This window comes from Phyllostomus hastatus, unplaced genomic scaffold (assembly GCF_019186645.2).
Source record: "Phyllostomus hastatus isolate PE091 unplaced genomic scaffold, TTU_PhHast_1.1 phas_contig_148, whole genome shotgun sequence".
Taxonomy (NCBI): domain Eukaryota; kingdom Metazoa; phylum Chordata; class Mammalia; order Chiroptera; family Phyllostomidae; genus Phyllostomus; species Phyllostomus hastatus.
In genome coordinates this window covers 21840855-21868826 of record NW_025333607.1, presented here as the reverse complement: position 1 = coordinate 21868826, position 27972 = coordinate 21840855, and the positions used below count along the sequence as shown (strand labels likewise).

Below are 27972 nucleotides of genomic sequence, written 5' to 3'. Positions count from 1 at the left end.
AGGACCCGGGCTCTCACGGGGGGCTCTCTCGAGGGAGGACCGCGACACCTGCCCGGAGGCCTGGCCCGCTGCCTCGGCAAACAGGCGGTGCTCAGCATGAGATGCGGACCCTCCACAGGCTCGAACCACGCTGCCCCGAGGGAGGCCGGAAGAAGGGTCTCACCGATTGTCTGCGGGGGAGCCGCGTCAGAATTCCACCGACGCACGTCAGGGTGCTCTGGAAGCTTGGGACTTGAGAATCAAGTCTTTTATCTTAGAGGTTTCCCAATTAGTCTTTTACATGATAGGTCCCTTCAAAGCTTGGTCAGAGGCCCCCGGGGTCGTTGAAGAGTGCGGTTACCAATGCCACGTGGGCTGGGCCCTACTCGTCACCACGCCCAGAATCCTGCAGTTCTGAACCCGTCTCACTGCCTCCCCGGGGTCGGCTGCTGAAAGCTCCCCCCGCCACCCCATGGCATCCACGGAGGGCGAGACCCACTCAAAGAAGGAGCTGGGCTCACTGCCACCCCCATGGACGCGCAACCCCGGGCACAGCCCTCTCCTCTCCTCTCCCGCTGGCCTGAGCAGCGCTTCTGCAGAGGGCGGAGGCGAGGTTCCTGTGAGGCAATCAGCCCTGCAAGTTTGCTTGGGCGGCGAAGGGACAGGCGCGTCCCCCGCAGCTCCCGGGAGCAGGTCTCACCTGGGAGCAGGTCTCACCTGTGCGTGTGGAGCAGGGGCAGCGAGGGAAGAAAACTGGCCTGGACCAGAGCAGGGCTGCGCGACAGTGTAAGCCCCCCGTTCACCGGTCGGCGGGGGGCAAGATGCACAGCCAAGGCCGTCTGCTGCTTCTCTGAGGGTCCGGCAGGGTTCGCCCCCTTCCTCCCCCCGAGAATTAGCTCTTGTTTCTGACGGGCTCGGCACACAAGTTTGGTTTTACTCGTCTCTCCCGTGTGTCTCATAGCTGCTTGGTGACACCTCACCTCTGTGTATTTGCATTTCTTTTAAAAATTAGGACCATAGTTCGGGGTGTGTGTGTGTGTGTGTGTGTGTGTGCGCGTGTGCGTGTGTGTTTTTCCTGGCTATTACCCCGCACAGACACTTTGTCGGTGGCCGGCTGCGCCCGCGGTGGGAAGTCCCTAGACCGGAAAGTCAGAAAACCCATCGCAGAAGTGAGTCACACTCCCCGTGGGACCTGACAGTCAGCCTGATGGCATTCTGTGATAACGAGAGTAGTAGCTTCCTTTTCTGCGGCGCTGCCACCGTTCACAAAGCAGCTCGAGGCCGTCTCCGCCCTGCAGGTGAGGACACTGCGCCTGGCACAAGGGATGCGGTGGAGTGGCGGAGTGCTGAGTGGCTGCCTCCGAGCTCCCCGGGAGGGCAGGGCCCCGCCGCCGCAGGGAGGCGGCCAGCACCCGGCTCAGGAACCCTGGGAGGCTGTGGAACAGGAGGCAGGTGGCAGGTTCTCATCTGATCTTCAAAGGCGTCCTGTGATGCAAGTCTTTCAGGGCCACGAAAGGAAAACAGGAGAGTTTGGCATGAGCCAGACCCAGTTTCCAGCGCCAGCTCCTCTGCTAACCAGCGACGGCACTCGAGTTCTCGCAGTGAGTGTCGGATCTGCCCCTCGGAACCCGTGCACGCTGACCGGGCTGGTGCACAGGCGGCGCCCAGCGCTGTCTTTAAATGCCCCACAGGGCGATTCCACATGGCAGAGACTGTCCCTCATGCCCCGGGACCTGCCGAGGGACCAATGTGCCAGCAGACAACGGCCAGACCATGTACAAAACAGTTCTGAGCCGCCGCCTCCAGCAACCTGACCAGGGCGCTCCAGCCTGCCACCCCCAGCAAACAGCCGGGATGCCGGCCTGCTGCATCCAGCCGGGGCGGGGGGTGGGGGGAGACAGACAGCGGGCTCCAGGGACAGCCCGGGAAGCGAACCAGTACCTTTACCAACAATCAGCCCCGCACGGCCAGGACTTCCTCAATAACTGACCGTTCTTCTCATTTTCACCCCTGCTTCCAACTCGGGACCGACTGGAGAAAGCGGAACGTGCGTCTGCAGCATCCAACCCCAGGAGAAGCCCAGCTTCCACTCCGAGCAACCACAGACACCCAGAGCGCACCCGCACCTCCTCTGTTCCACCGCAAAGGGGCCCCGCTCCTCTGCCTGCCCGTGACTCTGCCCAGGCGCTAGTGACAGGGGCTGACCTCCTTGCTCCGGGAAGCTCAGAATCAATAAACACCTTCGTTGAGTCAGTCACTTGGCTGGTTTTCTGTGACGTCCACACTGTTCAGCTCATCTTCCAGCCCAAATGCAGGTGACGCGTCCCAGCCTCCCTTGCAGCTACATGCCCGGGACCGAGTTCTCGCCGGCGGGGTAGAGCTAACGGTGCTGAGCGCCAGCCTCAGCGGTGGGCCTGAGACACAGCCAGCAGGGCCCTCTGTCCCTTCGCGCTGGGACGGTGGCTTGCTGCGCTGTGAACAGGCTCGGTGTCTGAGAATCCGACAGACCAGAGGGGCCGTGTCGGCCCCAGAACTCTATGCCACAAGAAATACGCGCAGGAGCAGCAGCACAGCAGTGACCCCACTCGCACACGCCATCTCCCTGTGAGGCACTGCCCAAGCTCTCACTGGGCTTCAGCTCGTTAATCAACGGGAGAGCAGCTTCTGTTGCTAGTCTGGCTTTCGGAAAACCAGGCGCCCAGGAGTACGTTGCTGGAGGACGCGCCGTGCTTCGGCTGCTGTCGCCTGGGGGTTTCTATGACTCGTGGCTCAGCTGAAGCCCAACTTACACGATTGTCGAGGAAAAAAGTAACCGTAAAGTGGTCGCATCAGGGTTTGATGTGCAAGACCCAAACACGTTCGTCTCCGAGGACGCGCCCCCAGGAACGGGGGGCTGCTGGGCGGTCTCTCCCCGCCCCGCCCCGCCCCGCCCGGGGTCCGGGGCCAGAGGAACGAGGCCGGTCCACTTGGAGAGGCCCAGCTGCCGAGTGCCGCGTCGGCGCACAGAAGGCAAGTCTCTCGGTCGATTTCCAAGCCGGTTTCAGAGCGTCGGCACGTCCAGGGTGCCCGGCGTGGACTTGGCCGGGCACGGCAGCGCCATCATGACGGCCGTTCCCGCCCCTGCCTACCACTGGCCGCCTGGCCGCCCGCCGGGGCGAGGAGCCGCGCCAAGGCCTCCATTTGGAGAGTCTGCCAGCCGGCCTGTGTGTCCCGTGGACGGTCCTGTTGGAAACAGTGCGCCCGCAGCTCGGTTTTTCACTTTATTTTAGACCTTACCTTTATCATCCTGGACAGATCGCCAGCGTCTGCTAACTCCAAGACTATGTTTAACTCGTTATCTTCGATGAACGATGCATAATATTTAATCACATTTGGGTGGTTGAGTTGCTACGGAGAAAGAACAAGGCATAAAAAAGTTTTCTCATGGCAAATTCTCAAGAGTTTCATAACTTAAGAATAAGTTTAGTTACTGGTTTCACTTTTCAGCTATAGAAATCAATAGGATAGTGCATTTTTCTTTCATCTTGTGAGTTTTAAAACAACTCTTCTAAGTTTTGAAAGTAAAACTAGGTATCAATTTTATTTTCATATCCTTTATGAGAAGGCCTATAGTAACTCATGGACTTAAAATCTTTTAAAGTGTTGCTATGCCCAATAAACATATCTGTATACGCATATGAATGGATGACATAACCAAATCCTCGATTGCTAAAAACCGCAACTAGTCCTTCAAGGTGAGAACTGTCCTTCCGGGTCACTGGACGGTAGACACAGTTTTCCTTTTCCCTTCCATTTCGGTGTCAGAGCTGACCCGAGTATAACTGCATCCAGTGGTTAAAAGTTACAACCAACCAAATAACAACTGTAACAACTAGCATCTGTGATATTGCACCCAAATGCTGCTTTTACACCAGAAAACCTGAACTTATCCCATGGGGCTGATTCACAAAATTGCACTAAGAAAAATTTCACCAAATAGAAATATATGAATCACTTCATCTACAATTAGGAACTTTTTGTACGGTCTTTTTTTCAATCTTTAAACAAGCTAACACAGGACAAATAGTTTCTCAAAGAAAGTTATTCAAAAGTTACTCCAGAAGAGTGTGTCCACGAGTTTCTTCTCCACTTTCCACTTGGAAAGAGGAGGCCCCCCCACACAGTTTACATGTATTGTTAAGTAGTTCCTCATGTCCTAGGAAGTGACTCCACCTGACAGAACAGTCTGGAAGCACAGGTCATCCCCATCTCGCTTGTATCGTTCTGGACCGGTCTGATTCATTCGAGGCCCAAACAAACGTGGGTGGCAGACAGGACACCCAGGTCATCTCCAAAGTTAAGAATGCAAGTCACAGCACCCTCGACAGGCATGTCCCCGGAACAAAGGCAGGACAGAGCTGACACTTCGGTCATGTTCTGTGAGTGGGCGACACACCGAAAAGCTCGTTCTGACACCCTCCTACCCCACCCTTTCTAAGCCCGGAAAGAGACACAGAAACATCGTGAAGAACACGGGGGCCCCTGGGACCAGCCCACCTTCTCAGCGCCTCACACCTTGAGTTAAAACCAATGTGCACGTATGTTGCCACTCAGCCTTTGGCATCTGCCTGGGATGGTCAAGAGAACAGTTCCTGCAATGTTTCATGCCCATTCTATCTATTCCCAGTTTGAAATGGGGGTGTGGGGGGGGGGTGCCAATCCTACCAAATGTTCCAATGACATTATTTTATAGTGATCCCCAGAGGGGACTGTGTTTCTCAGCAGGCTGAGATCCAAACTCGGGCAGGTACTTGCGGTCAGAGCGGCACAGCCGTATCAAAGCCCCTTCGCTTGTGAGCACACCACTTCAACAAGTGCCCGTCATCAACACATCCAGCCGCGTCCCAAAGAGCCGACGGCGGGCTGGCGCTTACCTTCAGGAGGTCGATCTCCTTGATGCAGTCGGCGCGGGCTTTGGCGTCCATCAGGTCGAATATCTGAAAGAGAACGCAGAGTTACCCGGTGGAGCGACGGCCTACGGCTCCCGCTGCGTGCGCACCCGTTGTGACATTTACATCCGACCGCGTACACGCTGAACAGTTTCCCTTCCGATCAGCCTGCGGGAGCTGCGGCGGCCTGTGGGCCTTGGATGTGACGTGGCCACTAGGGCCTCCAGTCCGCCCTCCGCGGGCAATCGGTGGTGAACGTGGGAAAAGAGAACGGCTCGATGTTTCAGGCCTTAAGTTCAAACGGGAAGAACAACAATTAACAGACACTCGAACAACTATTACACGCTAAACGGACTACCCCGTTTCATTCTCATTTACTCCCCGGGGGCATATTAGTGTTCCCACTTCACGGACGAAGAAGAGCAGGTTTGGGAAGCCAGAGAGACTGAGAGAAGGTCTCACAGCGACCCAGCAGTGCGGCCAGAGCCCATTCTCGGAGTCGCCCAGCGGCGGCCGCAGCTCTGCACCATCGACCCGTGGGGTGGAAGCACGTCGTCTGCCGCGCCTCGTGCCCACGTTCCTGCCGGGCACCGCCTGTCCGCGGGGCAGAAGCGGGCCCTTTGGAGGCGGCGGCGACGGTGACGCAGCCCTCCCCTTTCCGAGGACGAGGCAGACAGACTCAGGACGCCTAAGCAGACGTGTCTGTGGGAGTGACAGACACTTCGTGGGGCGGGACAAGCAGGAGCACGTGCCCGGGAAGACGGCCTGGGGAGGAACGATGGAGAAAAAGGCTGAGGAACACTGGTCTGATGTGAAACACAACAGATAACACCATCGAGGCAGAGTTAGTGCCTCTGACAACAACAGGGACCTCTCCGTGTTCTCAGAATAGAAAATCACCATAAACACAAAGCCACACCCTGAACGTTGAAGTCTGCGTGAGTCAACACCACGAGCTGAACAAAACCCTAGGTACCTAATAACACGACCTGAGTAACATTTGTAAACATTTGTGGTCATCAGCTCCGTGCAGTCCTCCCATGGCGACAGCCGGGCGGGGGCAGTGCACCGCTGGGCTCTCCGCGTCGGACCCGGGGGCCGCGGTGAGGACTGGGCTCAGAGAGGAGGACAGACCCTCGGGGCCAGAGCACCGCCCGCCACAGAACCGGGACCGAACCGCGGTTGGTCCAGCCCAGGGTCGGTGCTTTCTCCACCCGCCAGGCTGCCAAAAGTCCCGCGTACACAGCCAGCCACGGAGCTCCGCAGAGCACACGCGTGCCGGGCAGGTTGGGGACCCAGGAAAGGGATCCCACGGGGGCAGGGAGGGGTGAGGCGAGGCTGGGCCGCCAGCGGCCCCGGGAAAGCCCAGGCAGACGGCGGGCGGGGCCCAGGCGGGGCTGCGAGAGGCGGCGCCTGCCCGCTCACCTTCCCCAGGTCCTCACACCCACGCGGTGCCCCCGCGCCCTCCCTCCAAGAACACTGGTGAAAACACACAGAACGCTGGAGCACGAGTGGGCCCGCACACTCCCTTCCCTGGGCGGCTTCGGCGCGGGCTCGCTTCCCCCCGTTTCCCGAACAAACACGCGTCTTCCACGCGGTGAGAACAGCAGCCTTCCGTGAAACTGTGCGCGCCTCCTTCCCCGGCGTCACGCAGCAAACCCGGCATCCTGTCTCCACCGCTGCCCACCCCCTTTTACGGGGCTGTTTCCAGCGAGAACGTCAAACGTCAGGCTTGCTTTTCACGTCTGGTGGGAGACAGCGCAGTGCCGCCGCGTGTGAGGACTCGGGAGGGAGACGGGCTCGCGGAGAGACCGGGGACCTGGTGGCCTGGAGGCCTCCCCCACTCAAGTCCACAGACCGGGAACGGGCTTCTCTTTCCTCCGTCTGCGCCAACGCCGCCGTGGCCCTGCTGGCCGCTGTGACTTCAGAACGGAACGGAGAGGCGAGGAGAAGAGGAGGGAAGGAAGGACGGCGAGCGGCGAGCGCCGTCGGGAAGCTCACGTGCAACATCGGTGAGAATACCGTTCTGCGGCCATGGAGCCCCCGCGAGTACCGGTCGGGCGGAGGAGGCCCTCTCGGAGGTGCCGCCGGCAGGCGCAGCCCGGACAGCCGCCCGCAGTGCAGCCGGGACAGCGGCAAGGAGGACGCGGGAGGACACGCCTCCGCGCCCGGCCCCCCTCGGTCGGCGCGGCTGCGCTCTGCCCGCGAGGGATTAACCCAATGGGGGCCGCCTGCTCTTGCCGTGCTCGCACCCTTCGCAGAGCCGCTCTGACCCCCAGCTCGTGCCGAGACGCGGCGGGGAAACGGGCGAGGAAGCGAGCGCGCAGCCCCGCGGCGGCAGGTGCGGGCAGGTGCAGCAGGCGCTGCCCGGGCCAGGTGGGGGCGGGCCTTCCCCCGGGATCCACCGAGGCAGCGGCGTGTGAGACGCCTCGCAACGCGTTCTCACCGAGTCAAGTCAGAACCTCACCGCTGGAAGCAGTGGGCCCGCCATTCCACCGAGACAAGCCGCTCGTTTCCCTACATTCTCCAAGTGATGCCAGGAGACGCTGGCACTACAGAACACGCTGACAACAGTAACGAGTACTGACGTAAACACAGCACTGTGGGCTGGGTGTTAGCCACAGGGAAAACGCACGCACGCCCAGACTGCCTACACTTGAGCGATACCCGGGCGGCAAGAGGAATCACTCACTGATCTTGCCAAATCAGGGGCAGCGACGCTGTTCCCGGGAGCCAGGCGCCGCCCGGGGCAGAGGCGGCTTCCAAGCACCGCGGGGAAGCACAGAATTCTAAACGCCGTCGTCCTAGGCCTTGGAGGAATTCCTGGAAACCTCCTGTTCCCAGCACACAGGGAAGGGGCAGTTCTGGTCCCAGGGATCACACTGAGAAGTCACGAGCCTGGAGACGTGGACAGGTCTAACCTCCCAGGAATCGAGCCTTCCCGCTGGAAAAAAAACTCCGGAACAAAAGCCCGCGGGCGTGCGAGAGATGTGTGTGAGGTCTCGCAGGCCCCAACACCCAGGCGGGCCGCGCTGCGCGGGGGGCACGACTCTCGGGCTCAACTTAACCTGCTTTAGGATTGCAAGTCAGCGTTTCACCAGGGGAGGAGTCAGGCCTCAGACGCCGAGAGAACAAGCGCTGCTGGGACACTGAAGGCAGAACTGAGTTCTGAACCAAACACATGTACGAATGCATTTAACTGGAACGTCGGAAGTACCCTATCTTTCTTTTTTGCTTAGCCAGCAAGTCGAGGCAAAATAAAAACTGAACCTTTAGATTAAATAGTCCCTAGATATAAATTCAAAGCTGTCTCATTTCATAAGCAAAAAAAAAAAAAATGGCAACACATACAGGGGAAAAAAGAATCTGGATTTTGCAAAAATATTTTTCATAAAATATTTACGAGCTCGTCTTCAGAAGTCATCTTTCTCAGCTCTACCGAAGTTTCTTTCCGTTTTGAGGTTTATTTTATCCTTAGGAAGAGCACTATTTAGACAAGTTCTGGCTGATGGGCACACTCCGAACCATGTACAAGTCTTCTTCCATAAAGGGTCTTCTTCCGTCACCTTAGATTCGGCCCCAACCACGATCGACCGGGGCTGAAAGGGCGACACCGGGCCGCTGTGAGAGGCACGGGGGCCTTAGGGGACGAGGCGGGGACGTCCTCAGGAGGCCGGTGTCAGTCAGTCCGCTGGAAGAGAGACCTGCAGCGACGTGCGGGAAGCACGTGGAAACACCCCCGCCCCCCCCCCGGGGTCCGACGAGGCCTGTACGTCTCGCTTCATGCGAATCTCACACAAAGGGAACCACAGCCAGGCGGCCCCAGGCTGACAGCTTTCTGGAGCCCGAGGAACCAGCAGGACAGCCTGTCCCCAGAGGAGTCCGGTGGCGGTCTCAGCCGCCCCCTTCTGACCTCAGCCCTGGGTCGTGCCTCTCCCACCCCCACGTGCCTGCCCCTGGGGCCATGGCCTCGCACCCACACCTCTGAACCACGCACCGGCCACCAGGCCCGCTCCTCCCTGTGGACGCGGCGGGTCCCTCGGTGGCGGTCTGGACCTGGGCGCCGCGGCCTCGCTCAGGACTACACACACACACACACACGGAAAACCCTCGTGCATACGGTGCCCTCTGACCCCACGGGCTGGTGTGGCAGAGGGCCCTGCTCCGGGGGCCCCTCCGTGCTGAAAAGCCTCTCGGAAGGGCCGCGGGACATCCCTCCGCGGTTCCGGTTTACGGGAGCTGGGAGCCCCGGGAGCCCAGGCGGGCCTTGCACCGGGTCGGGGACTCCTGCTCAGGGACAGCGGGAGCCGGGAGTGGGCACGGGGGCGCAGGAGACGCAACCGGTCCTAAATGACCACCACGAGGGATGGACGCCCCAAAGGCAGTGGGACGAGGGGCAGCCCCTGGAGGGCACAGGAAGGGGAGACCGCAGCAGTGGGGGGAGCGGCGAGCACTATCGCCGGGCACAGGGCTGGGCACAGGGGTGGCCACAGCTTCGCGCGGCTGCGGGCACTGAGGCGGCGGAGACTGGCGGGCAGGGCAGCTGGGCTGAGCGGGAGGGGCGGGCGGCCGTGGGGAAGTCTCCCTGGAGGCACGAGAGAAGGGTGTCACCCAGGGCGCGGGCAGGTGAGGACGGCGGGTCAGGGCAGCTGTGCCATCGAGAAACGCATCGGAGAGTGGAGGGGACACCGTCTGACAGGGGGGACCATTTCTGCCGGGCACAGGTGCATGCGGGCAGTGGCTGGGGCCTGGGAACATTTAGCTTCCACCGGGGACACCAGCATCAGCTTTGAGAGAAGGAAGCAGGTCCCACAGGTGCCTGCCGAGGAGAGAGAGCGGGTCGCTGAGCAAAGCGGGGCGTCCACGGTGACGTTTGGGCAGCAGCACCTCATCTGGGAGAGGCGGGCGACACTGGGGGCGGCCAACGGCCCTCGGAGGCAGAAAGACCAGTGCCGCAGACACGAGGGCGAGAGACATCAGACTCTCCGGCCAGGACCATGAGGGCCAGTGAGCCCCGGGCAGGCAGCGGGGTGGGGCGGGTCCCGGGTCCAGGCGGGGTGCAGTGACAGGAGCCGGGAAGACCCGAGTCCGCCCAGAGTGTCCGACCCAGAGTGGGGCTGGTTCCAGAACGACGCCATGCAGCACGGAGGTTCCAGGCTGGACAGCAGGCTTCTCCTCCGTCCACTTCGTCCACTGCAGTTTCTTCAGTCCGTGGCCAGTGTGCCCTTGGGTTCAGCTCCCGCCCCACTCTGACCTCGACGTCCCTTCATTAACGCAGGTGGTCCCTTCCGGGGGTCTCCTCGCCCATGGAGGTGCCCAGAGCTGCGCAGCTCCAGCCAGCACGTGGCACCCACCTGCACGTCCCCCCGAGGGGCGTGCTGACACCCCTGTGTTGGCCCCGTAAAACTCAGCACTGCAGACGCTGTCTGGGGGGGATCACCGTGGTCTCTGCTGAGTCGGGGGCACAGAACCACCGCGTCTGGGAGCCCAGAGGCAGCAGCGGAACTGGAACGCCCTGTCCGCCGCGCACCAGCCCCACGGCAGCCTGCCCGTACCGCGTACACTCGCTGCTCTTTCCCAGGATTCCCAGGGTAAGACAGTCACGGCCCCGTCAGCCAGGACAGACTTCTCTGTTGATTGTCAACCATTCACGCAGCAGGAGGTTTACAAGGGTTTGTAAAAGTGAAATCGTCTTACCTGCACTTTTTTTAAAGCTACTGGTACTCCATCCAAGAGACAGGACGCTCTATAAACTTCACTAAATTGCCCTCGACCAATTTTCTTTTCTATCCGAAAGTTGGCTAGTGTATTGTAGCCCATGTCCGGTCGTAAGGCCTTCTGCAATTAAGAAAAGTCAGAGAAGTTTTCAGTCACACGGGGTACACAATCGAGAACACGTTTCCCATAAGCGGGTGAGCCCTGCAGTGGCGGGACTCAGGAGCCCCCGACTCCCTCCCCAGCCAGCCTCTGTCCCCACCCCGCAGGCAGGCACAGCCGGGGCCGCACACACGGTCCTGATGAAGAGCCAAAATAACCGACAGGCCAAATACAGAAACACACATTGTGTCCCATAGAAAGGGCTAGAAAGAAAAGCCTCCCAAGGAAGGAGCACAGGAAGAGGCAGGAGGAGGAAGATTCCGGCATCTTAGACGGGAGCTCTCTCTAGCAGCGGTCCACAAACACGCCCGTGTGATCTAGCACTTCCCTGACGACCCTCGTCCTGCTCCACGCATCTCTGAGCGCAAGTGGAGTCCACTAACACGTGTCCCCGCTCGGCCCGACCCGCCAGGAGCACACGAAAGCCCGGGGCTTCCCGGCGGCCTGGGACTCGCGCGCAGGGCCCTCCCGGAGGCAGGGCGGGGGCTCACCCCCACAGTGGCGGCGGTTTCTGTGAAAACACTTCATGTTTTCAAAGCAGTTGTGGGCCTGCAGCCCAGCTGAGAGGCAGGGACAGAGATCCCCCAGGGGCCCCCGGGCTCCGCCCACACGCCCAGCCCCCAGCGCCAGTGTCCCCCACCAGAGGGTACGTTTGCCGCAGCTCAGAACCTGCGCTGGCCGCCGCCCCCACGCAGGGTCCACGGCCGACCTCAGGGTTTGCTCCTGGTGCGGCACGCTTGCGCTCTGGACAGAGGCAGAGCGGCGTGCGCCCACTGCAGTGCATTCCACGGAACGTGTTCGCTGCCTAAGACCCTCGGCGCCCATCGGGTCAGCCCTCCCTCCCGCCGGCCCTGGCAGCCGCCGATCGGCTCCCTGCCGCCCTCCGACTCTCTGGGGAATGTTTGTGGTTCTAAAGGGTCTCCAGCGTCTGAGAAGTCGACCCCCCTCCTCCCCCGGATCAACACCGACCACCACGGTTTCTCCAGGTGACGACGCGTCACCAGTCCCAACAGGGAGATAGATACAGCTTCGTCGTCGGGGGCCCCGTCCCCGGGTCCCCACGCTGGAAACGGGGCCGGGAATGCCATCTCCTGTCGGCACGGTGACTGACAAACATCGGCGCGCACCGCTAAGGCCGTGTGACAGCCACACGCTGGGAGCAGAGGCTCGCTAATGTGTTCTGGCATGCAGGCCTGTAATCGCACATTTACATATGCAATGACCTACATTTGCATGTCAGATCACACGCTGTCTGGGTTGATGGAGACCGGGCACCTCCCTGCGCCCGGCGGCCGGCGTGCGGAGCCAGGGCCAGAGGGCGGTATTTTTGGCGGCGGAGGGACGAACTGCCACGGAGGATCAGGCCGACGTGGCCTGAGCACTAGACACTTCATTAGGCGCAATCTGTTGAACAGTGGGCAGCGAACGAGAACTTCACAGCCCATTTGCAGCACCTCCCCCCTCCCCGGCCTCGCTCCAGAGGGGGGGCGGCTGACTGACAGCCCGTCTCATCTGCTCCCGTGTCCTGTCACCCGGGGAGGACGCGCAGCGCTGACATGAGAAGGATCCTGGCTGCACGTCTCCCGCCGCCCCCGGTCTCCCTGCCGCGCGGCAGTTTCTGCAGAAGCCAGCGTGCGCAGCACGGGCCCCTCGGGGACTCCGTCAGACGTCAGACGGGTAGGCACAGCACCGGCCTCGGTGACGACCGCCGAGGCTGCGCCCGGGGCCGCCCGCACCCTGGCGGGCTCCGTGCCACCGCAGGGAGCACCGTGTTAGGTGCTTCAGACAGAAGGGTGGTGCCGTCCACAAATGCCCACCCACGTGCAGAACTGTTTGTAGGAAGGGCCACACTCTTTGTTGCATGACGTCCAACCCCCCTCACATATCCTTAGTTTCACAGTGGAGTTTTACTGGGGAATAAAATAACTCAGCAAAATGGTACGATTCAAATCAGATTGAGTCACAAGCCGGAAAAGACCCAGAAGTGCCTTGTCTGTCCTCCCGACCCGGTGTGCACGCCGGGGGGGGGGGGGCTCAGCCACCCCAGCCCCCCAGTGACCGGCTGCTGCTCCGAGCGGCACAAGGCGGCTCCTGAGTCTCATGGGTCGCCTGAAGGATCCTCAGCGTTTACGAAAGGAAAGCCTGCGGCTCGGTTCCTCACACAATGAAGACGAGGATGACCGCCCAGTGACGGGGGCTTCTGAGTCGCCTGTGCACCTGGCCTGGGGCCCCGCCCCCCAGCCACTCCTTCTGTCTCCCCGGTGCACCCCAGGCACCGCCGAGGCCTCGCCCTGCATGGTCCAAGGCCCTGCAGACCTGAACAGCCGGGCTCTTCACGCATAGCCAGCCTGTGCTTGCCTTCCAGAGCCACTGTGGGCCCTGCTGAGGGGCCTCGTGCGGCCCCCGGGGCAGCTCCCACAGCTCCCGCCCTGCGTGCACAGTGACCAGCAGCCGCCACACGGCTCTCCACACAGCCGCACAGGCGCCAGGGCCGGGCCAGGTCCCGGGCCTCACTGGGTGTCATCATCCGTTTACACACATGTGTTTCGCCCCCTCCACAGTCCCGCAGAGGCAGAAACAGAGACTTTGGTATTTGCACAGAGCGGCCTGAGGGCAGGCAGCCTGCCGCGGAGAGGACGATGCACACGCTGGGAACACGAGTGCAGGCGGACGCCCTCACACACGCGACGGCCCTGCAGAGCGTGACTGCTGGCGGCTCCCCCCGGAATCTGGGGGGAGCAGGCAGAGGGGTGGAAAGAGCTTCAGGCCTGCAAAGAAAGGCCACTGCCTCTGCGTCCAGCAGTGCCCGGCAGGCGGAACAGAACCCCCTTCAAGCCCCGGTGTCCACAGAGACTGCACTAACGCCCCCGTCCCTGTGAGCACGTGCTCTGGTCGGTCTGGCTCTTCATAGCCCGCCCGAGGCCGGGCTCCGAGAAAGAGTCCACAGCGCCCCCGTGAGGCCCAGCAGGGAAGGCACAGCTCGGGAGTTGACGCCCAGGCCCCTCCCAGGTCGCACCGGCCCCCCAGCCTTGTGTCCTGCTTCTGCGGACCTGGCACACGCCTCCCGGGGGACTGGAGTCTGGGTGAGGTGGGCGGGGGAGGGGCGGGGGGGAGCACTGACCACAGAGCCAGGCCTGGGCATGTTTGCAGCGAGCACCCAGTTGACTCTGCCTCCCCAGGCCACAGGGCCGCCCGTCCCCCGACTCGCTCTCCCACCGGGCTCCTGTGTGCGCGGGCTGCTGGGTGTCCGTGTCCGCGAGTGTTCGGGTGAGAATTCTTGAGTCGAGGCCTCAGCTTCCTTGTCCGGTGCCTCCTTCTCTGGGCCACCTAGAGATCTCCTCCGTCCACTGCTCCATTTCCCCTGAGCCAGTGGGCTCCGCCTCCGACTGGGACCCCCGTTTCCAGGGGGCGCGGCTCCCCGACCCAGGAGCGAAGACAGCTGTGTCCCATCCCTCGAGCAGGGGCCCTGGGGTGGCAGTGCAGTGCCCCTAGCTACAGCCCCTTCTGCCCAAAGTCCCGTGAGCAGTCACGGGGGGGCGGGGGGGCACTGAAGGGAAAACCAGGCTGAGTGGCGGCTGGGGTGTCTGCCTGGCACACGCCCAGAGAGCTGACGGTCACAGGCAGATGGGAGGACGTCAGCCCGATGCCCAGCCACCCCGGGAGTGTGAGAGCGCTGGCTCCCGGGGACGCCGGCTGGGGCAGCACGCAGCGTCCACCACGGCGGGGCGGCCGAGCGCGGCCGGCGCAGCCCGCGGTGCCGTTTCAGACACGCCTGCCTGGGGGTGGGGTCTCCAACGCGACTGATGAGCAGGGACGCCACGCGCCTGCGTGCTGGTCTTCACTTCGGCTTTGCTTCGTGATGTACGCAAAGGGCATAGCGTCCAATCTGGTTTGGGGAGCATTTACACTCCATTTGGTGGTAAATTACTATGTTCAGTCTCTGTGGAGATCCGAATCTACACACTAACAGGTCATACCAGGAAGGCATCTTGGAGTCTCAGAAGCAAAATAAATGCTGGAAATCACACCAGACGACTGGGAAATCAACCCCCAGCGTGGACGCTGCTTTGCGTCACAACCCGAGTGCCCCGGGCTCTTCCCAGCAGAGCCCCTGGCGCTCCGAGTGCGCCCTCGTCCCCCCACACGTCCCCCCGCACGTGCCCCCGCACTGGGCCCCTCGAAGGGCCTGGGGAACGGCCTGCCCTCTCCCTGCAGCCGTGCTCGCCACGCCTGCGCAAGAACAACCTTCTCTCTAAAATAAAATTCACCCTGCCATGCCACCGGCTCTTCTTCTCGCAGGCGCGGGCTCTTGACACAACAACACGCTGGACCAAACTAATTAATTCACTCTAAACCTGAATCCAAGGACATTTACTAGGCAGTGAGATGATTCAGGATAACATCAAGATGATGACTCTCTCTGGGGAAATTAAAGAGTCACATCATGGACTCCACAGACTCCTCTGAGAGGAAATTATGTCCCCGTAATTCCTAGAGGCATTGTTATCAGTGGTCCGATACGCAAGCCCGTGTTAATTGTGATATTCCGTCATTAACAAGGTTTTCATCGTTACCGCAATCCTCCCTTCCTAAGGACTTCCATGTGGCCAATTATGCAAACGAGTAAATTACTCTGTATTTTATATTAGCGTTTTTGAGTCTCTCCGAAATTTAAAAGTAACAAAATCTCAACATATCCTTTGAGTTTATTTGTCTAGAAAGCTCATCCTATGGTCTTAGAAAAGATACTACTCCTCTCCAAACTACACAAACTAGAATGCACTTTTGAAAGTATCGAACACGACTCTGTCGTACGGTACTTTTTCAAAACCTCACTGTAAACCAAGAGCCAGCCACACGCGCAAACACGCCACGAGCGTTAACACGGTCTGATGATTCACGCTTCTTCCCACCTGGAACGTCGTCTCCCGAAAACTGCTTGGGACGCCTCGGAAGTAGCCTGCTCCTCACGATACGAAGCACCGGAGAGCTACACCAGTTTGAGCATCGTGCCGTTGATCACTATTAACTGGCTTTTAACAAGCAGAACAGGAAACCCACTACCGCACAAGAAGAATGAGTGACCAAGTATAACCAATTATCTAGTTAGACATGTGTGAGTCCCTGGTATTTGTATCATTTAATCACCACTAGTTGTACTGCTCAGCATCGTAAGGACTGTGTCCCGATCACACAACCAAAAACACTGATTACCTTTCCCAGCGTGTCGTGAGCTGTCAATTAACAGCAAAGACGCCGTCTCTCCCACGAGCGCCCCCGGCTGTACCTGTACCCGGTGCATCAGATACGGAGAGAAAAGCCCCTTACTGAGAAGCACAGGGCGAGACGGAGAAATAGGGGCAAAAGTTCTCCGGAGAACATTCACTCAGTCCACAAACATTAACTGGGGGGTGGAGGGGGCATTAAACACACACACACACACATCATGTGAACACGGACCACACGCGAACACACCGCAGTGGCCGCCGTCCTTCCTTCTGCACATCCCCCCGGCTCCGCGGGAAAGCGGGCGGAGGGTCATCTCCCGGGCACTGAAGGGCGAGCCGGCTGAGCAGGCGACAGTCAGCTGACCCTGAAGGGCCCGGGGAAGGAGCGGGGGGAGGAGCTGAGAGAGCGGCCCGGAGGGAGGCGTGGCCCGGTGTGGTGGGGGACCAGCACAGGGAGGCCGGCTGGGGCCGGGATCCTGTGAGCCGTGATCGCACACACGGCTCGTACGACATCGGCGCCCGGGCCACGTTCCCACGGAGCTCGGGGGATGAGGGAGTGGCAGTGGACGCGGGGCTGGACCAGGCGCCGGGACCACGTGGCCTGCGTGGGGCAGTGCTGGGGGGCCGGCAAAACGAAGGCTGCGGCCGGGGTGGGGCCGGCAGCCAGCAGTGGGTGGGGGACAGTGGCCACAACCCTGCTGGCGGGCAACCTCGGCCGCCACCACCCTCCGCAGGGCCAGCACGCTGCGCCCAGCAGCCACCAAAAGCTCCCGGTCAGCTCTGGGGGTGGAGACGCTGTTCTCCTCCCGAGTCGGAGAGGAAGGCGAGGCCCGCGGCCTTCAGCCAGGCACCCCACTCACACGCGTGTGCATGCGGGGGCCACACTCGCCCGGCCGTCGGACAGGCCCCGTCCGAGCGTGGAGTGCAGGCTCTGAGCATCCCTCCGCACAGCTGCCTGGGAACTGACCCGGGGACCGAGCGCTGGGGGCACCGGGGGTTGGACAGGGGTGGGAGGAGGCACCGCTGGTGTGCCTCTCAGTGAGGGTGTGGGGCGGGGCGTGGGGGGACGAAGGACAGACACGCCTTCCGGGCGCTCTGCAGTGCAGGCCGTGGAGGGGCGGGCCCGCAGGGGCAGGAGGCCCGCCGGCTGACAGGCTTGCGTGTGCCCTGAGCATGGCAGCAGTGACGGCACCGCCTCTGGCTACGGGCGGGCCCGCACAGCGGAGGGAGCGCAGGGGGCAGGGGGCAGGGGGCGGAGAGAGCTGGCCCGTGACCATAGTGTGGCTCGTTCATCGGGTGAGAAACAAAGACAGATTAGGGGAGCTGGACACCCATGGGGGGGTGTGTCTGGGAAGTCCTTTCCTGATTGCTTCCGTGCTTAGAGCGAAACAGGAAGCAGCAAGGGTCGGGATTGGGGGAGAAAGGTCTGGGGGTTCAGGGGAAAACAAGGTGAGCAGGCGGGGCAGGGGAAGGGCGGGGTGGGGAGGGACAACAGTCCTGCTCGTGAATTAAACCAGAGCGTGGACCCTCCGTCCCCACAACAGCCGCCGCTCACTCGCCGAAGCAAACTGTTCGCAGGAGAGCACCGCGTCTGAGTTTCCGTGGAGACCCCCAGAACGGAAGCCCTGCGTCGACGATGCTCTGAGGCATCGGTGTCTCATGTCATCGGCGAGCCTCATGTCATGAAGAAAGTAGTTCTGCAAGACCAGCAGCGAGGGGGGAGGTCACAGCGTTCTCACGTCCAGAGTCTCACCCCTCAACGCAGGCCTCTGGGAGGCAGCAGCCCGACCTTGCTGCAGGGCCACCCACATTGTCCCTCCGGGCTCCCTCCCCCGGGGTGTGGGACCCACCAGCTGTCACTGGAGCTGAAGGAAGCAGCCACCCACCTCACCCCCGGGCTGGGGGGCTCTGAGACTGCAGGGTCCTTGAACCTTCCAGCAGTGGGGCGTGGGGGGCAGGAGTGGCCGTGTTCCTGCCCTGGGGTCCGGCTGCCTCCCTCTGTCTCGGGCAGCCGAAGTGCTACCCTAGACACCTTCAGACCCCAAATAATCAATAATCAGAGCGCAAGCCGGGTCATCACTCCTCCCTCCGATCGCTCCCTCGCAGGGGGTCTCAGAACCGCCCTGGTCTCAATCCTCCCCCATCCCGTTTCCCGCGACGGGAAGAACGCGAGCACACCGCAGCCCTGGTCACTCAGCGACTGTAAAGCAAACACCGCGTGACGTTTGCTGGAAACTTCCGCTGCCCGGAATCGGCCTCAGTCAAGAGTAAATATTTTTACTATTTCTCTGCCACCATCTTTTTACAGTTTGCATTTTTTAAAAAACTGAAATAAACCCACGAGCCCGTACACGAGGGTCCTAAAGAGATGAGAACACGCAGGAGAAACATCCAAAACGCCCTGTCGCCCTCGAGGCCTCGGTGGAAGGACCCCAAGGAAAGGAGGAGGGGGGCGGGGCGGGGAGGGAGGGAAGAAAAGCCGGCGGGAGAAAATTACCCCTCGGCCCAAGAAGCGGCAGCAATGCAAAAAAATAACAATGATAATAAACACACGCACATCCCGCGGCCCCGCACGCTGGACCCTGAACTCCCGCTGTGCTGAGGACGCACCCCGCGGCGGGCGCCAGGGGGCGGAGCACCCGTCCCAGAACGAGGGAGGGGGGACGCGCGGCGCGTGCGCGTCGCTCCGCACGGTCGGTCCACGGCACGCAGGCCGCGACGCCCTTGGTGTTCGGTGGGTGTCCACGCCGACGGCAGCGGCGCGGCGCGGCCCGAGTCGCCGGCTGGCCGCGCGTGGCCACATCACACTGTGAGCGGCCAGGGGTGTGGGGCAAAACCAAGGAGGGGCAGGGCTGTGCCCCTCAGCCCGTGGAAACAGCCCCACCGAAGGCCGACACGTTCGTCGGAGACTTCGTGAGCACGGGGACTCTGCGCCCGGTCAGGCCGCCTCTCTCTCTCACCGCCTCGCACCCCCGTGTGGATCGTACCCCACCCCCCAATGTGGAGGCCGGGAGCTGCCCCCGCCCCGCACCGCCCCCAGTGGCCGGCGCCAGGTCCACGCACAGGAGCAGCAGCAGCGGCAGCAGGGGCGGGAGGAGGGGCAGCGTGGGAAGGGAGGCCAGCCAGGTGGACACGCCCGGCCGCCCCCACCGGCTCACCGGCGGGGGCGAACATGAAAGGGCCTGGCTCTTCTCCTTGGCAGCTCCGGACTGCTGCAAACTGTGAATCTCAGAACTGTAACACGCGTGACCTCGTTTTCAGAGGTGTTTCTTTTGCGGTCTTTGCTGGTAACGATGTTATAACAGGAAATGAGAGCTTGTGTCTGTGTGTATAAACTGGCCCCGAGCCCTGGTTGTGTCTAGCAGGCGCTGCGTCCTGCAATCTTGGTAATTCATGACGGTAACACGAGACAGAGAGCGCAGACTCGAGAACCCCAGCGAGCATCCTGAGGTCAGAGCTGCTGCAGGGTCTGTCTCCGAGTGAGTCCCGAGGACCAGGCGGGGACCCCAGGAAGCCGGGCGGGACCGAGTCCATGCGGGCGAGCTGCCCCCTGCTCGTGTGCCCGGGACTGGCTGGCTCGGGGACATTTCCGGCGGGGCCCTGCCCCACGCAGCGGGGGCAGCACTCCACAGGGCCCGCGCCTGGGTGCACAGGGCCCCTCCCCCGGCAGCAGGGCAGGTGAGCGGTCCCAGGAAAGGATGCCACGGTCCCGGAAATGCCAGGAGGGACACAGGAGGCCCGTGCCCTCCGGCTTCCAAGAAAGGTAGTGCGTGTGAAAATGGGGGGGGCGGGGGCCTTCCGGGGAGAAGGGATTCTGGACAGAGGCCGTCCTTTGGAGGACGGCAGGGTTCCTGAAATCGGAGAAGGCAGGGGTGGGGCTGGTGCGCGAGGAACGAAGTCGCAGAGGCCAGTTGCAGAGCCAAGGCCGTTGTCCGCGGGCGAGTGGGCGGTATTCCCGCCACCACACCCCACGGACACAGGTCCCAGAGCTGTCAGTAGATGGCCTTGTACGAGCAGAGAGAGGGGGTCCCCTGGTCGGGACGGGGTGCAGGATGCTGCGCCCGGCCTCCCCCTCCTCCCCTCCCCCTCCCGAGGGAGAGGCCAGCACGTGGGTGCGGCAGGGGCTTCTCCCACGTCTCCCAAACCCGCGTGAGCACGGAGCTCGGCTGAAAGACCTAGCAACCCTCACACGACCCCAGGATGACCCGGTAAGCGACGCCGAGACGGGTCGAGCAGCGCAGACTTTGTGGGGGGGATCTGCCGCACGAGGGCGCCCACTCGGGATGCCACGGAGCCCCAGCTGCGCCGGGTGGAGGGCACACGCCCGGGCCGTCGTGAGCGTCAAGGGCGTGTGCACGTCTTCCACCGAAGCGCTCTCACCTCCTCTGCGCTACAGGAGACCAAGCAGCGGCCCAGCAGGGGAGGCACCACACCGGCCAGAGCGCGCGAGGTGGCGCTGCCGGAAGGCGTCTGGGGACGACGCAGGGTCCCCCGCCGAAGCGGACACGGGCACACACTCCACGGGCACCCCCACGGCCTGGGCCCCGCCGCCTCTGCGGGTTCCTCTCCCTACCCTCCACATCTTTCAAGGTCACGCCACTGAGGTTAAAAGCTAAAGCTGGGCCCTGGCTGGCGCAGCTCAGTGGATTGAGCGCGGGCTGTGAACCAAAGTGTCGCAGGTTCGATTCCCAGCCAGGGTACATGCCTGGGTTGCAGGCCATGGCCCCCAGCAACCGCACATTGATGTTTCTCTCTCTCTTTCTCTTTCTCCCTCCCTTCCCTCTCTGAAAATAAATAAATAAAAACTTTAAAAAGAATAGTTTAAAAAAAAAGCTAAAGCTGCAACTTTGCTTCCACTCCTGCGCGTGAGAACACAGCACTCTGAAATACGCTCTGAAGGGGTAACCACTCCCACTAAAACCTGGGCACCCCTGAGAAGCAGACAGGCCACCGGGTCCCCAGACGGAGCGGGGACGTCACGTGGTGAACGCGGAGACAGACGTGTGCTCGCGCCGGCCCCGCGGGAACACCTCACCTGCGGCTGGAACTGCGGGACGGGCGGCCCCGGCATGCCTTGCGGCTGCTCATCCATCGTCCGAGGCCACGGGCACCTCACAGACCTGCAGAAACGCAAAGTGGAGATTTAAGTGGCGGCGTCGTCACCAGCTCACATGGCTCACCATCCAGGAACACCGCGAAGGGAGCCCCCGCCGGGCCGGCCCTGGGCTCCGCCCGGCTAACCCCGGCCCCACGCAGGACACAGACACTGGGCTGCAAAGGCAGCACGGCGGCTGCACCCCCCACGCTGCTCCCACGCTGTCCCCCGTGGGCCTGAGCTCTGCACAGCTGGGTGCCAGAGGGCCAACACTGGCCCCCGCTCCGATGGGGTTGGCTGACGGGGAAGCGAGAAGGCACTGTCACTTCATCACTCTCCTTGCCACGTGTGACGAAACCACCCCGGACGTGGGTCCTCCGTGTCGCACGTGTTTCCTTCCGCCCGTGTCCCTCTACGACCCTCCCAGCGGCGGCTCCCACTGACTGAGGACGAGACCTCCATCATTTTAATGGGGTCCAACACCTCTGCGTGTCGCGGAAGAACCCCCTCGCCACCCCGAGCTCCACGGGCTCCTGCCCTGGGCTTCTGTGCGTGGCCCTGCGTGTTCAGGCCCCCAGTCCGCCCGGCAGGCAGCGGCGCCCACCGCACACCTGCGGAGCGAGGGGGACGTGACCGGCCGGGGACGAGAGCACGGACGCCCGGGCTCCGGCTGGCCAGGCTGTTTGCCAGCACGGGTGACTGAGCAGGTGTGGGCGGTGGTGACGGAACTGGGGCGGGGGGGTGAAGGGTGGAACCCGGTGGGTGTCGGCAGGGCCAGCAGCAGGAGGAGAACGACCCGGCGGCACCTCGCGTGTGCGCGGCGGCCGACACCTGCCGCGGGACCCCTGCTGGAGAGGCCTCGTGCCCCCGCCCGCGGCTCCTCCTTAGCGGGAGCTTCTGGCTGCGTTTGGCACGGTGCCCTGAGGCGCACCCCCCGAACTATTCAAGAGCGCCCCATGTTTTGACGTATATTCACCAGTTCAGCACGCGGTGAAGTAAAACAATCTTCCCCTGTTCTGGGGTACAGCCACATAATTTGCAAAAAAAAAAATGACACTATGTAATGAGGAATCCGAATTTCAGACATAAAAGCTAACTCAATGAAAAAGTTCGTTTTAAGAAACTATCAGTGGGCTACATTTTTAATATTCACATGGTCCTGGTAAAGATTTATGAGTTAAAACACAGTACTCCGTATATATTATAAATTATATAACAAACACTACAGTCCTCCTGACACTGTGGCGGATGACCATCTTACTCTGAGGACTGAAGTAGCGTTCCACCGTCACACCCGTACACACCTGTCACCTTTCCTGCTTCCCATACTTTAATGTACTTATAACATTTCTAAAGCTCAGATCGTTATAACCAAGTTAAATCATGCTGTACACTTTTTCCTAATTATTTGAACCACAGGTTAATGGATTCAGCATAGCCAACATATTAATCAAATTAAGAAAATGTCTTCACTTTGTCCAGTATCCTCTGTGATACCAAACTTTAAAATTTCTACAGAAACTGACTTAAAATAAACCAACATACATTTTCAAAACACTAATCTAATTCTTTATCAATTATAAGAGTACTAAAACATATAATAGAGTAAAAAAAGATGAGGCTTAAATATATATTTGAAAGAAAAGCATTTGATGCATTTTATTTGTGACCCTATTTTTTTAAGTGTATAATATATATACACATATGTACACATATATACACATACACACACATAACTATTAGATAGAAAACGTGTTAAAATAACAGTTAATATCAAAGAATACTTAGCTAAAGCATTCTTTCCCTCATGTTGCAACAGAAATTTCTTGCCTGAAGACACAAAGGTCGATCTTACAGCCTTTCAGATGCAGCTTGTCACTGACAACTCAGGGTAACTCCGACTTAACGAGCAAAGGGTAGGCAGAGATTCTATTCGTCTGGAAGTACCCTCTGCTTGCAAACGTGTATTTTAATACTTCCATCGTGCTGTACAGTTTCTCTATAGATTCTTGGCCCAACATGGAATCTTAACTATGAAGCTGTGTACACACCAGTCTGAAGAGAGATTTCAGATGAACAGTTTTAGAAGTTTTTCTTTTCTGGGTGTTTTTAGAGTTCTAAAGAGTTGAAGTACACTTACTTCAACTTAAGTAAGTTCACACTTACTTAATAGTTTCCTTTTCTCGAAATGGGGTTGCCCTTCAATCATCAAGGTTATTCACAAAACCTCGAGTTACATATAATATCTAAAGTCTATGAAGAAAATTAATGTTGTATTTTACTGATCAAAACAGCTACACCGTATGAACCGCAATAGAGAGGACTGGCCGCATCGTAACAGCACCGGTGCCCTCGTCCGAAAGAAAGTCACGGGCTGAGCCCCACGTACGTGCAGCACCTGAAAGCTGCAAAAGGCCACCACGGAAATCTGAAGGTGACTGATACTTGGCAAGCTCCGCACTCAACGCCAGGACTAAATATTTGTCTTGGCCCCGAACTCGCCATTCAGCAGGACTGCTGCTGGCCTCACCCTCCCGTCTCCCTTTAACGGATGGACTGAGTCACGCAGCGCTTTTTCCCATCGTTCAGCGAGGAGGATTTCCACATCAGACGGGACAAAGGGAGCGAAGCGGAGGCGCCGGCACCAACAGTCCGTTCACGCACGTCTGTCCTCTGAGTCATGTTTCAGGGCGGCGCACATTGCGATCAGGTCTCCGGAGAGAGTGACTTATGCTTCTGGGGCGCCCGAGCACCCCGCTGGCAGCGAACACCATGGAGGCAGCCTGGTGCCCAGCCCCGCTCCCCACAGGCCCCCCTGCACTGGCAGGGGCCGGCCCTGCGGGCGGGGGGCCGGCCCTGCGGGCGGGGGCTGGGGAAGGACGCGAGCTGCCCCCACAGCTGCTGGGGGTGGGGGATGGGGGGGAGGGTACGCATGTGTCCAAGGGCCGCAGCCGGCGGGAACAGGTTCCCACCCACCACGTGCGGAACAATTTAAGACTAACACTATGATCCATTAAATAAAATAAAACCCATGAGTCATAAAGATATAAATCAATAACGAGAGGAAAAGGGAGAAACTCTTCCTTAGAAGATAGTGTCATCCTATAAAGAAAAAATGTGACGGAATTAAACATCCACTCTTTGGCAGTCTTCGGGGAAACACCTGATCCAGGTAAGACTCGCGGATGCATGTTCACTAGTGGACCAAGTTGTATCCAGGTTGTATATTTGCACACACACACAACTCATTTCTTAATGACAAGGGAAGAGACGATCCCACAGCGGAGAACCCCGCAGACCTCCCCTCAGCCAGAACGTCAAGTCGCACAGGCGTCTCTCGCCTCCAAACACGAGCCCCTGGGAAGAAAACACTCGTGGGCTGTTCTTGCCCACACGGCGAACACGGAGGAGCCCGGCCCTGGGGCCTCCCCGCACCCACTGTGTGGAGTGTGGGCGCACCGGCTTCCCGGGTGGGGCAGGGACGACCCAGGCCCCCCTGACATTCACACACACACACACAGCGGCGAGTTCTCACGTCATCTGGGTCCCCACGTCTGGGAGTGGGGTTGCTGAGGAGCGCTGGTGTCCACTAAGCCAAGGTGCAGGGGAGACAGGCCAGTGCCAGCAGCGTGGCAAGGAGGCCAGCACGACGCGCCCCTTCCTGCGGTCTCTGGGGACCTCCTCCCTCGCGCGCTCATTGTCCCCGCTCCCCCGAGACCACCGCATGAGACCGAACGCCCGGTGTGCCTCCCGGGTCTGTGTCCTCGTCCAGCCGTCACGTGAGGAGGAGGAGGAGGAGTGAGGGAGAGCATTCCCGATGAGACGATGGTGCATGGACGCAGACCTCGCCTGCCCCTGGCCATCCGTGGGCCAGCGCGGGTCTGACATAGAACAGCTCGTCGGGTGCGGGAAGAATGGGAATGCGCCACTTTCGCTGGGGAACCAAGCCCATTATTAGACCAGCGTTCACGAACTCCTACCTCTATTCCTACAGAAGGAGCATGGTTGTCGACTAGCCACAGGAATGGAATATTGGGAGAAGCACAGCACGGAGAACCAAAGGAACCTTTAAACTGTTCGGTAGGAGCGTCACTGACATGGGATAACGTACATGAAATTTTTTTTCAGGACACTGAAATGAAGGAAAGCTCCCAACACCCTTTGGACTAACCCTTGTGGGACCTGCCGCTGTACTGCAGGCGTGTTCTCAGAAACTCGGACCCCTCCCCGTTCGGGCGACCCTGAGAAAGGAGGACCCCGCACGGAAGGCAGAGCCCCCTCCAGCCCCCCAGCATCCCAGCAGTTGTGCGCACCTCTCTGCAGAGCAACAACAAAAGGGTGATCACAGCTAATGGTTCGATTTCGGTCCTTGCTGACACCTGCTGCTTCCACTTCCCTTCCTCCGTCATGAACACTTATCTGCTAAGAGTTTTAGGTGCAAAGGCTTTGTATCTGCAGCACGTGAAACAGGATCCTTAGGCTGATCGAGGGGGCAGAGACCCGAACCCCACGTGAGCACACGTCAGCCAGCTAATCGGCCCCCATACCTGCGGACCCGCCGAAACCGGTCCCTACTACAATCGGTGCCCGGCGCGTTTACTTAACACAGACTTTCTGTTAGTTACATTTTTTAACTTAAACTGCAAACGCCAGCAGGGCTTGTTATTAAAACCAAAGAAAAAATGCCAAAAAAATGGAAATCTCTAAAAATACTATCTAGGGAATTTTGTTTGTTTGTTTTTGCAAACTCAAAAACCTATACTGCACTTGTAAACTAAGACAGTGATATATGGCCCTGACTGAGTCCCCAAAATCCCACTCCCCCCTTTCTGCTAAACCCACACTGTGGACCCGCACAGGAGACAGCAACGTCCCCACCACAGAAACTCGTGCGCCTCCCGGACACTCAAGCAACAGAGTCGTCGCCTGCTGGTCGGCCGCTCTGCGGCTCGGCCATTTCGGGGAGCGTGAGGACCCGCCTCCTCCGGGGATCAGGGGAAGACACCGGGAGCAGGTCCAGGTGAGTGAGAAAGGAACTCAAAGTACACCCCTTCTTTTAAAGGCTGAAGAGTTCTTTTTTTCTCCTCTTCATTTTACAGAACCTTCTTCCAGAAACCGGCCGCACGGGCAACCGATGCTCCAGGAGACCCAAGCCCCAGGCTCGCGGCAGCCCTCGGGGAGGGAGCAGGAACCGGACGTTCCGACCCCACATCCCATCACAGCTCCTGACTCAGAGCGGATGGAACGGACCACCCGTCTCAGCGACTTTCCGCCGGGGGCCCCAAGAGTTTTTAGGACCCGCGACACCTGACTACTGAGCCGGGGGCACTGTCTGCTTTCTCCTCAGGTTGTCAGACGAAGAAACGCCAGCAGCCGGCACAACAGCAGCCGTCTGGTGTGAATGAGTCAAAGTGACGCCTGCTCTGCTCGTCAGATCGGCAAAAGGTACGTTCTTGGGCGTGTCGCGGAATTTCAGAGATTAGTCTGTGTGTGCCAAGAGATGAGAGAGCTTGAAAACCGCTGCTCTATTGCACCCCCTTTGATTTTATAAAACAATTCCAACCACAAACATCAACTGACTTTAGAAAGTATTGGTGGTGGGAACTAATGGTTATAAATGTCCTGTGAGGGTTCATAAAAAAAACTTCATATTAAATAGTTCTTTTTACTCTAAAAGCACTTGTAACTCAAACACGTCAATTCTAGTCTTAAAAGAAGAAGTGGCGGGAAGGCCTTTCCCCACAAATTTGTGTTTCTTTTTTTTTCCCCAGTCATCCCACCCCTGACCCCGGAGTCCTTGAGGACAGGGGTGCCGGGGCCGGCTCGGTGGCAGCCGGCGGAGCCCCGTGGGGCCCCGCTGCCACCTGCTCCGGGCCCAGAAGGAGCACCTCCCCCGGGAATGCATCTCCGCACCGGACTGCGGATGGACAGCAGCCAGGTGCTGGCTCCTGACGGGCAGGCGTCCCCAGCGTGGGATCGGGGCGGCCCCCTGGGCTGCGGCCCCTTCCAGGCCCTGACAACACCTCCGGCGGCTCGGACGCTCGGCCGTGTTGATGGATGCGTGGACGGCTCAGTCCTAAGCCAGGGCAACCCGCGGGGACTCGGGCGCTGCCAAGGCCGCGTCTGGGTTATTTCTGGCTTGGGAGCAGACGTGGCCGAAGTACCTCTGACTCTTTAGGTGCAGCCAAAAGGAGTCAGCAGATGGTGGCCCCGGGTGAATGACTGTCACAGCCTGTCCTCACATGTGCGGTGGCAGCCTGCTGCTAACCTCGACTGCAGTGTTCTCGGTTGGGGGGGGGCCCCGTACGCCTGCTGAACAGAGGGCTCCCCGTTCCCAGGGCTCGGACCTGGAGGTGATGCCTCCGACCGACCTTCACAGGTGCGACCTTTGAACCAGAGCTTGCGTGAGACCCTCCAGTGTTTCTGGCTTGGTGCCCCACCCCCACTGCTCCCTGGGCACCCACAGGCCCCCCCTCAGGAGCCCTGAGTGTTGCCTGTGTCACCGCCACCCCCCCAGCGGACTCTCGACAGGGCGGCGCGCCAGAAAGAAGAAAGGGGAGTGGAAAGCCATTTAAAGGTGGAGCAAGGACAACAGGAGAGGAGAGATGGCGGTCTGAGCGCCGCTGGCACCGCAGAACATTGACGGGGGGCGTGCTCCGTGGGCGAGGCAGCGACCGCGACTTCGCTGTCCGGGGCCCACGGCAGGCATTCCGGGCTCCTCGGCCACGCGGTCCATCGCGGCCACGCATCTCTGCAGTGGCCCGGCGGCCGCGCACGGGATAGGAAAGGTGGAGGCTGCGTCCCCACAAAGCTTCCTCCCCACCAACAGGCCGCGGCCGCACGCGGGCCCAGGCCGGAGTCTGCC

The 27972-nt window shown here is 60.2% G+C and overlaps 1 protein-coding gene across 2 annotated transcripts in view; it reads right to left on the bottom strand.

The window, feature by feature from the left end:
* NEK7 (NIMA related kinase 7) overlaps positions 1 to 27972 on the bottom strand; it is a 66998-nt gene that overhangs the window by 24176 nt on the left and 14850 nt on the right. For both annotated transcript variants that reach the window (XM_045861623.1, XM_045861622.1), the window contains 4 exons: positions 21048 to 21132; positions 10605 to 10745; positions 4893 to 4955; positions 3256 to 3366 (listed from right to left, as the gene is read on the bottom strand). In XM_045861623.1, coding sequence (XP_045717579.1) covers positions 3256 to 3366; positions 4893 to 4955; positions 10605 to 10745; positions 21048 to 21104 — 372 coding nt within the window. In that variant the 5' untranslated portion in view covers positions 21105 to 21132. The remainder of the gene's footprint in view (positions 1 to 3255; positions 3367 to 4892; positions 4956 to 10604; positions 10746 to 21047; positions 21133 to 27972) is intronic.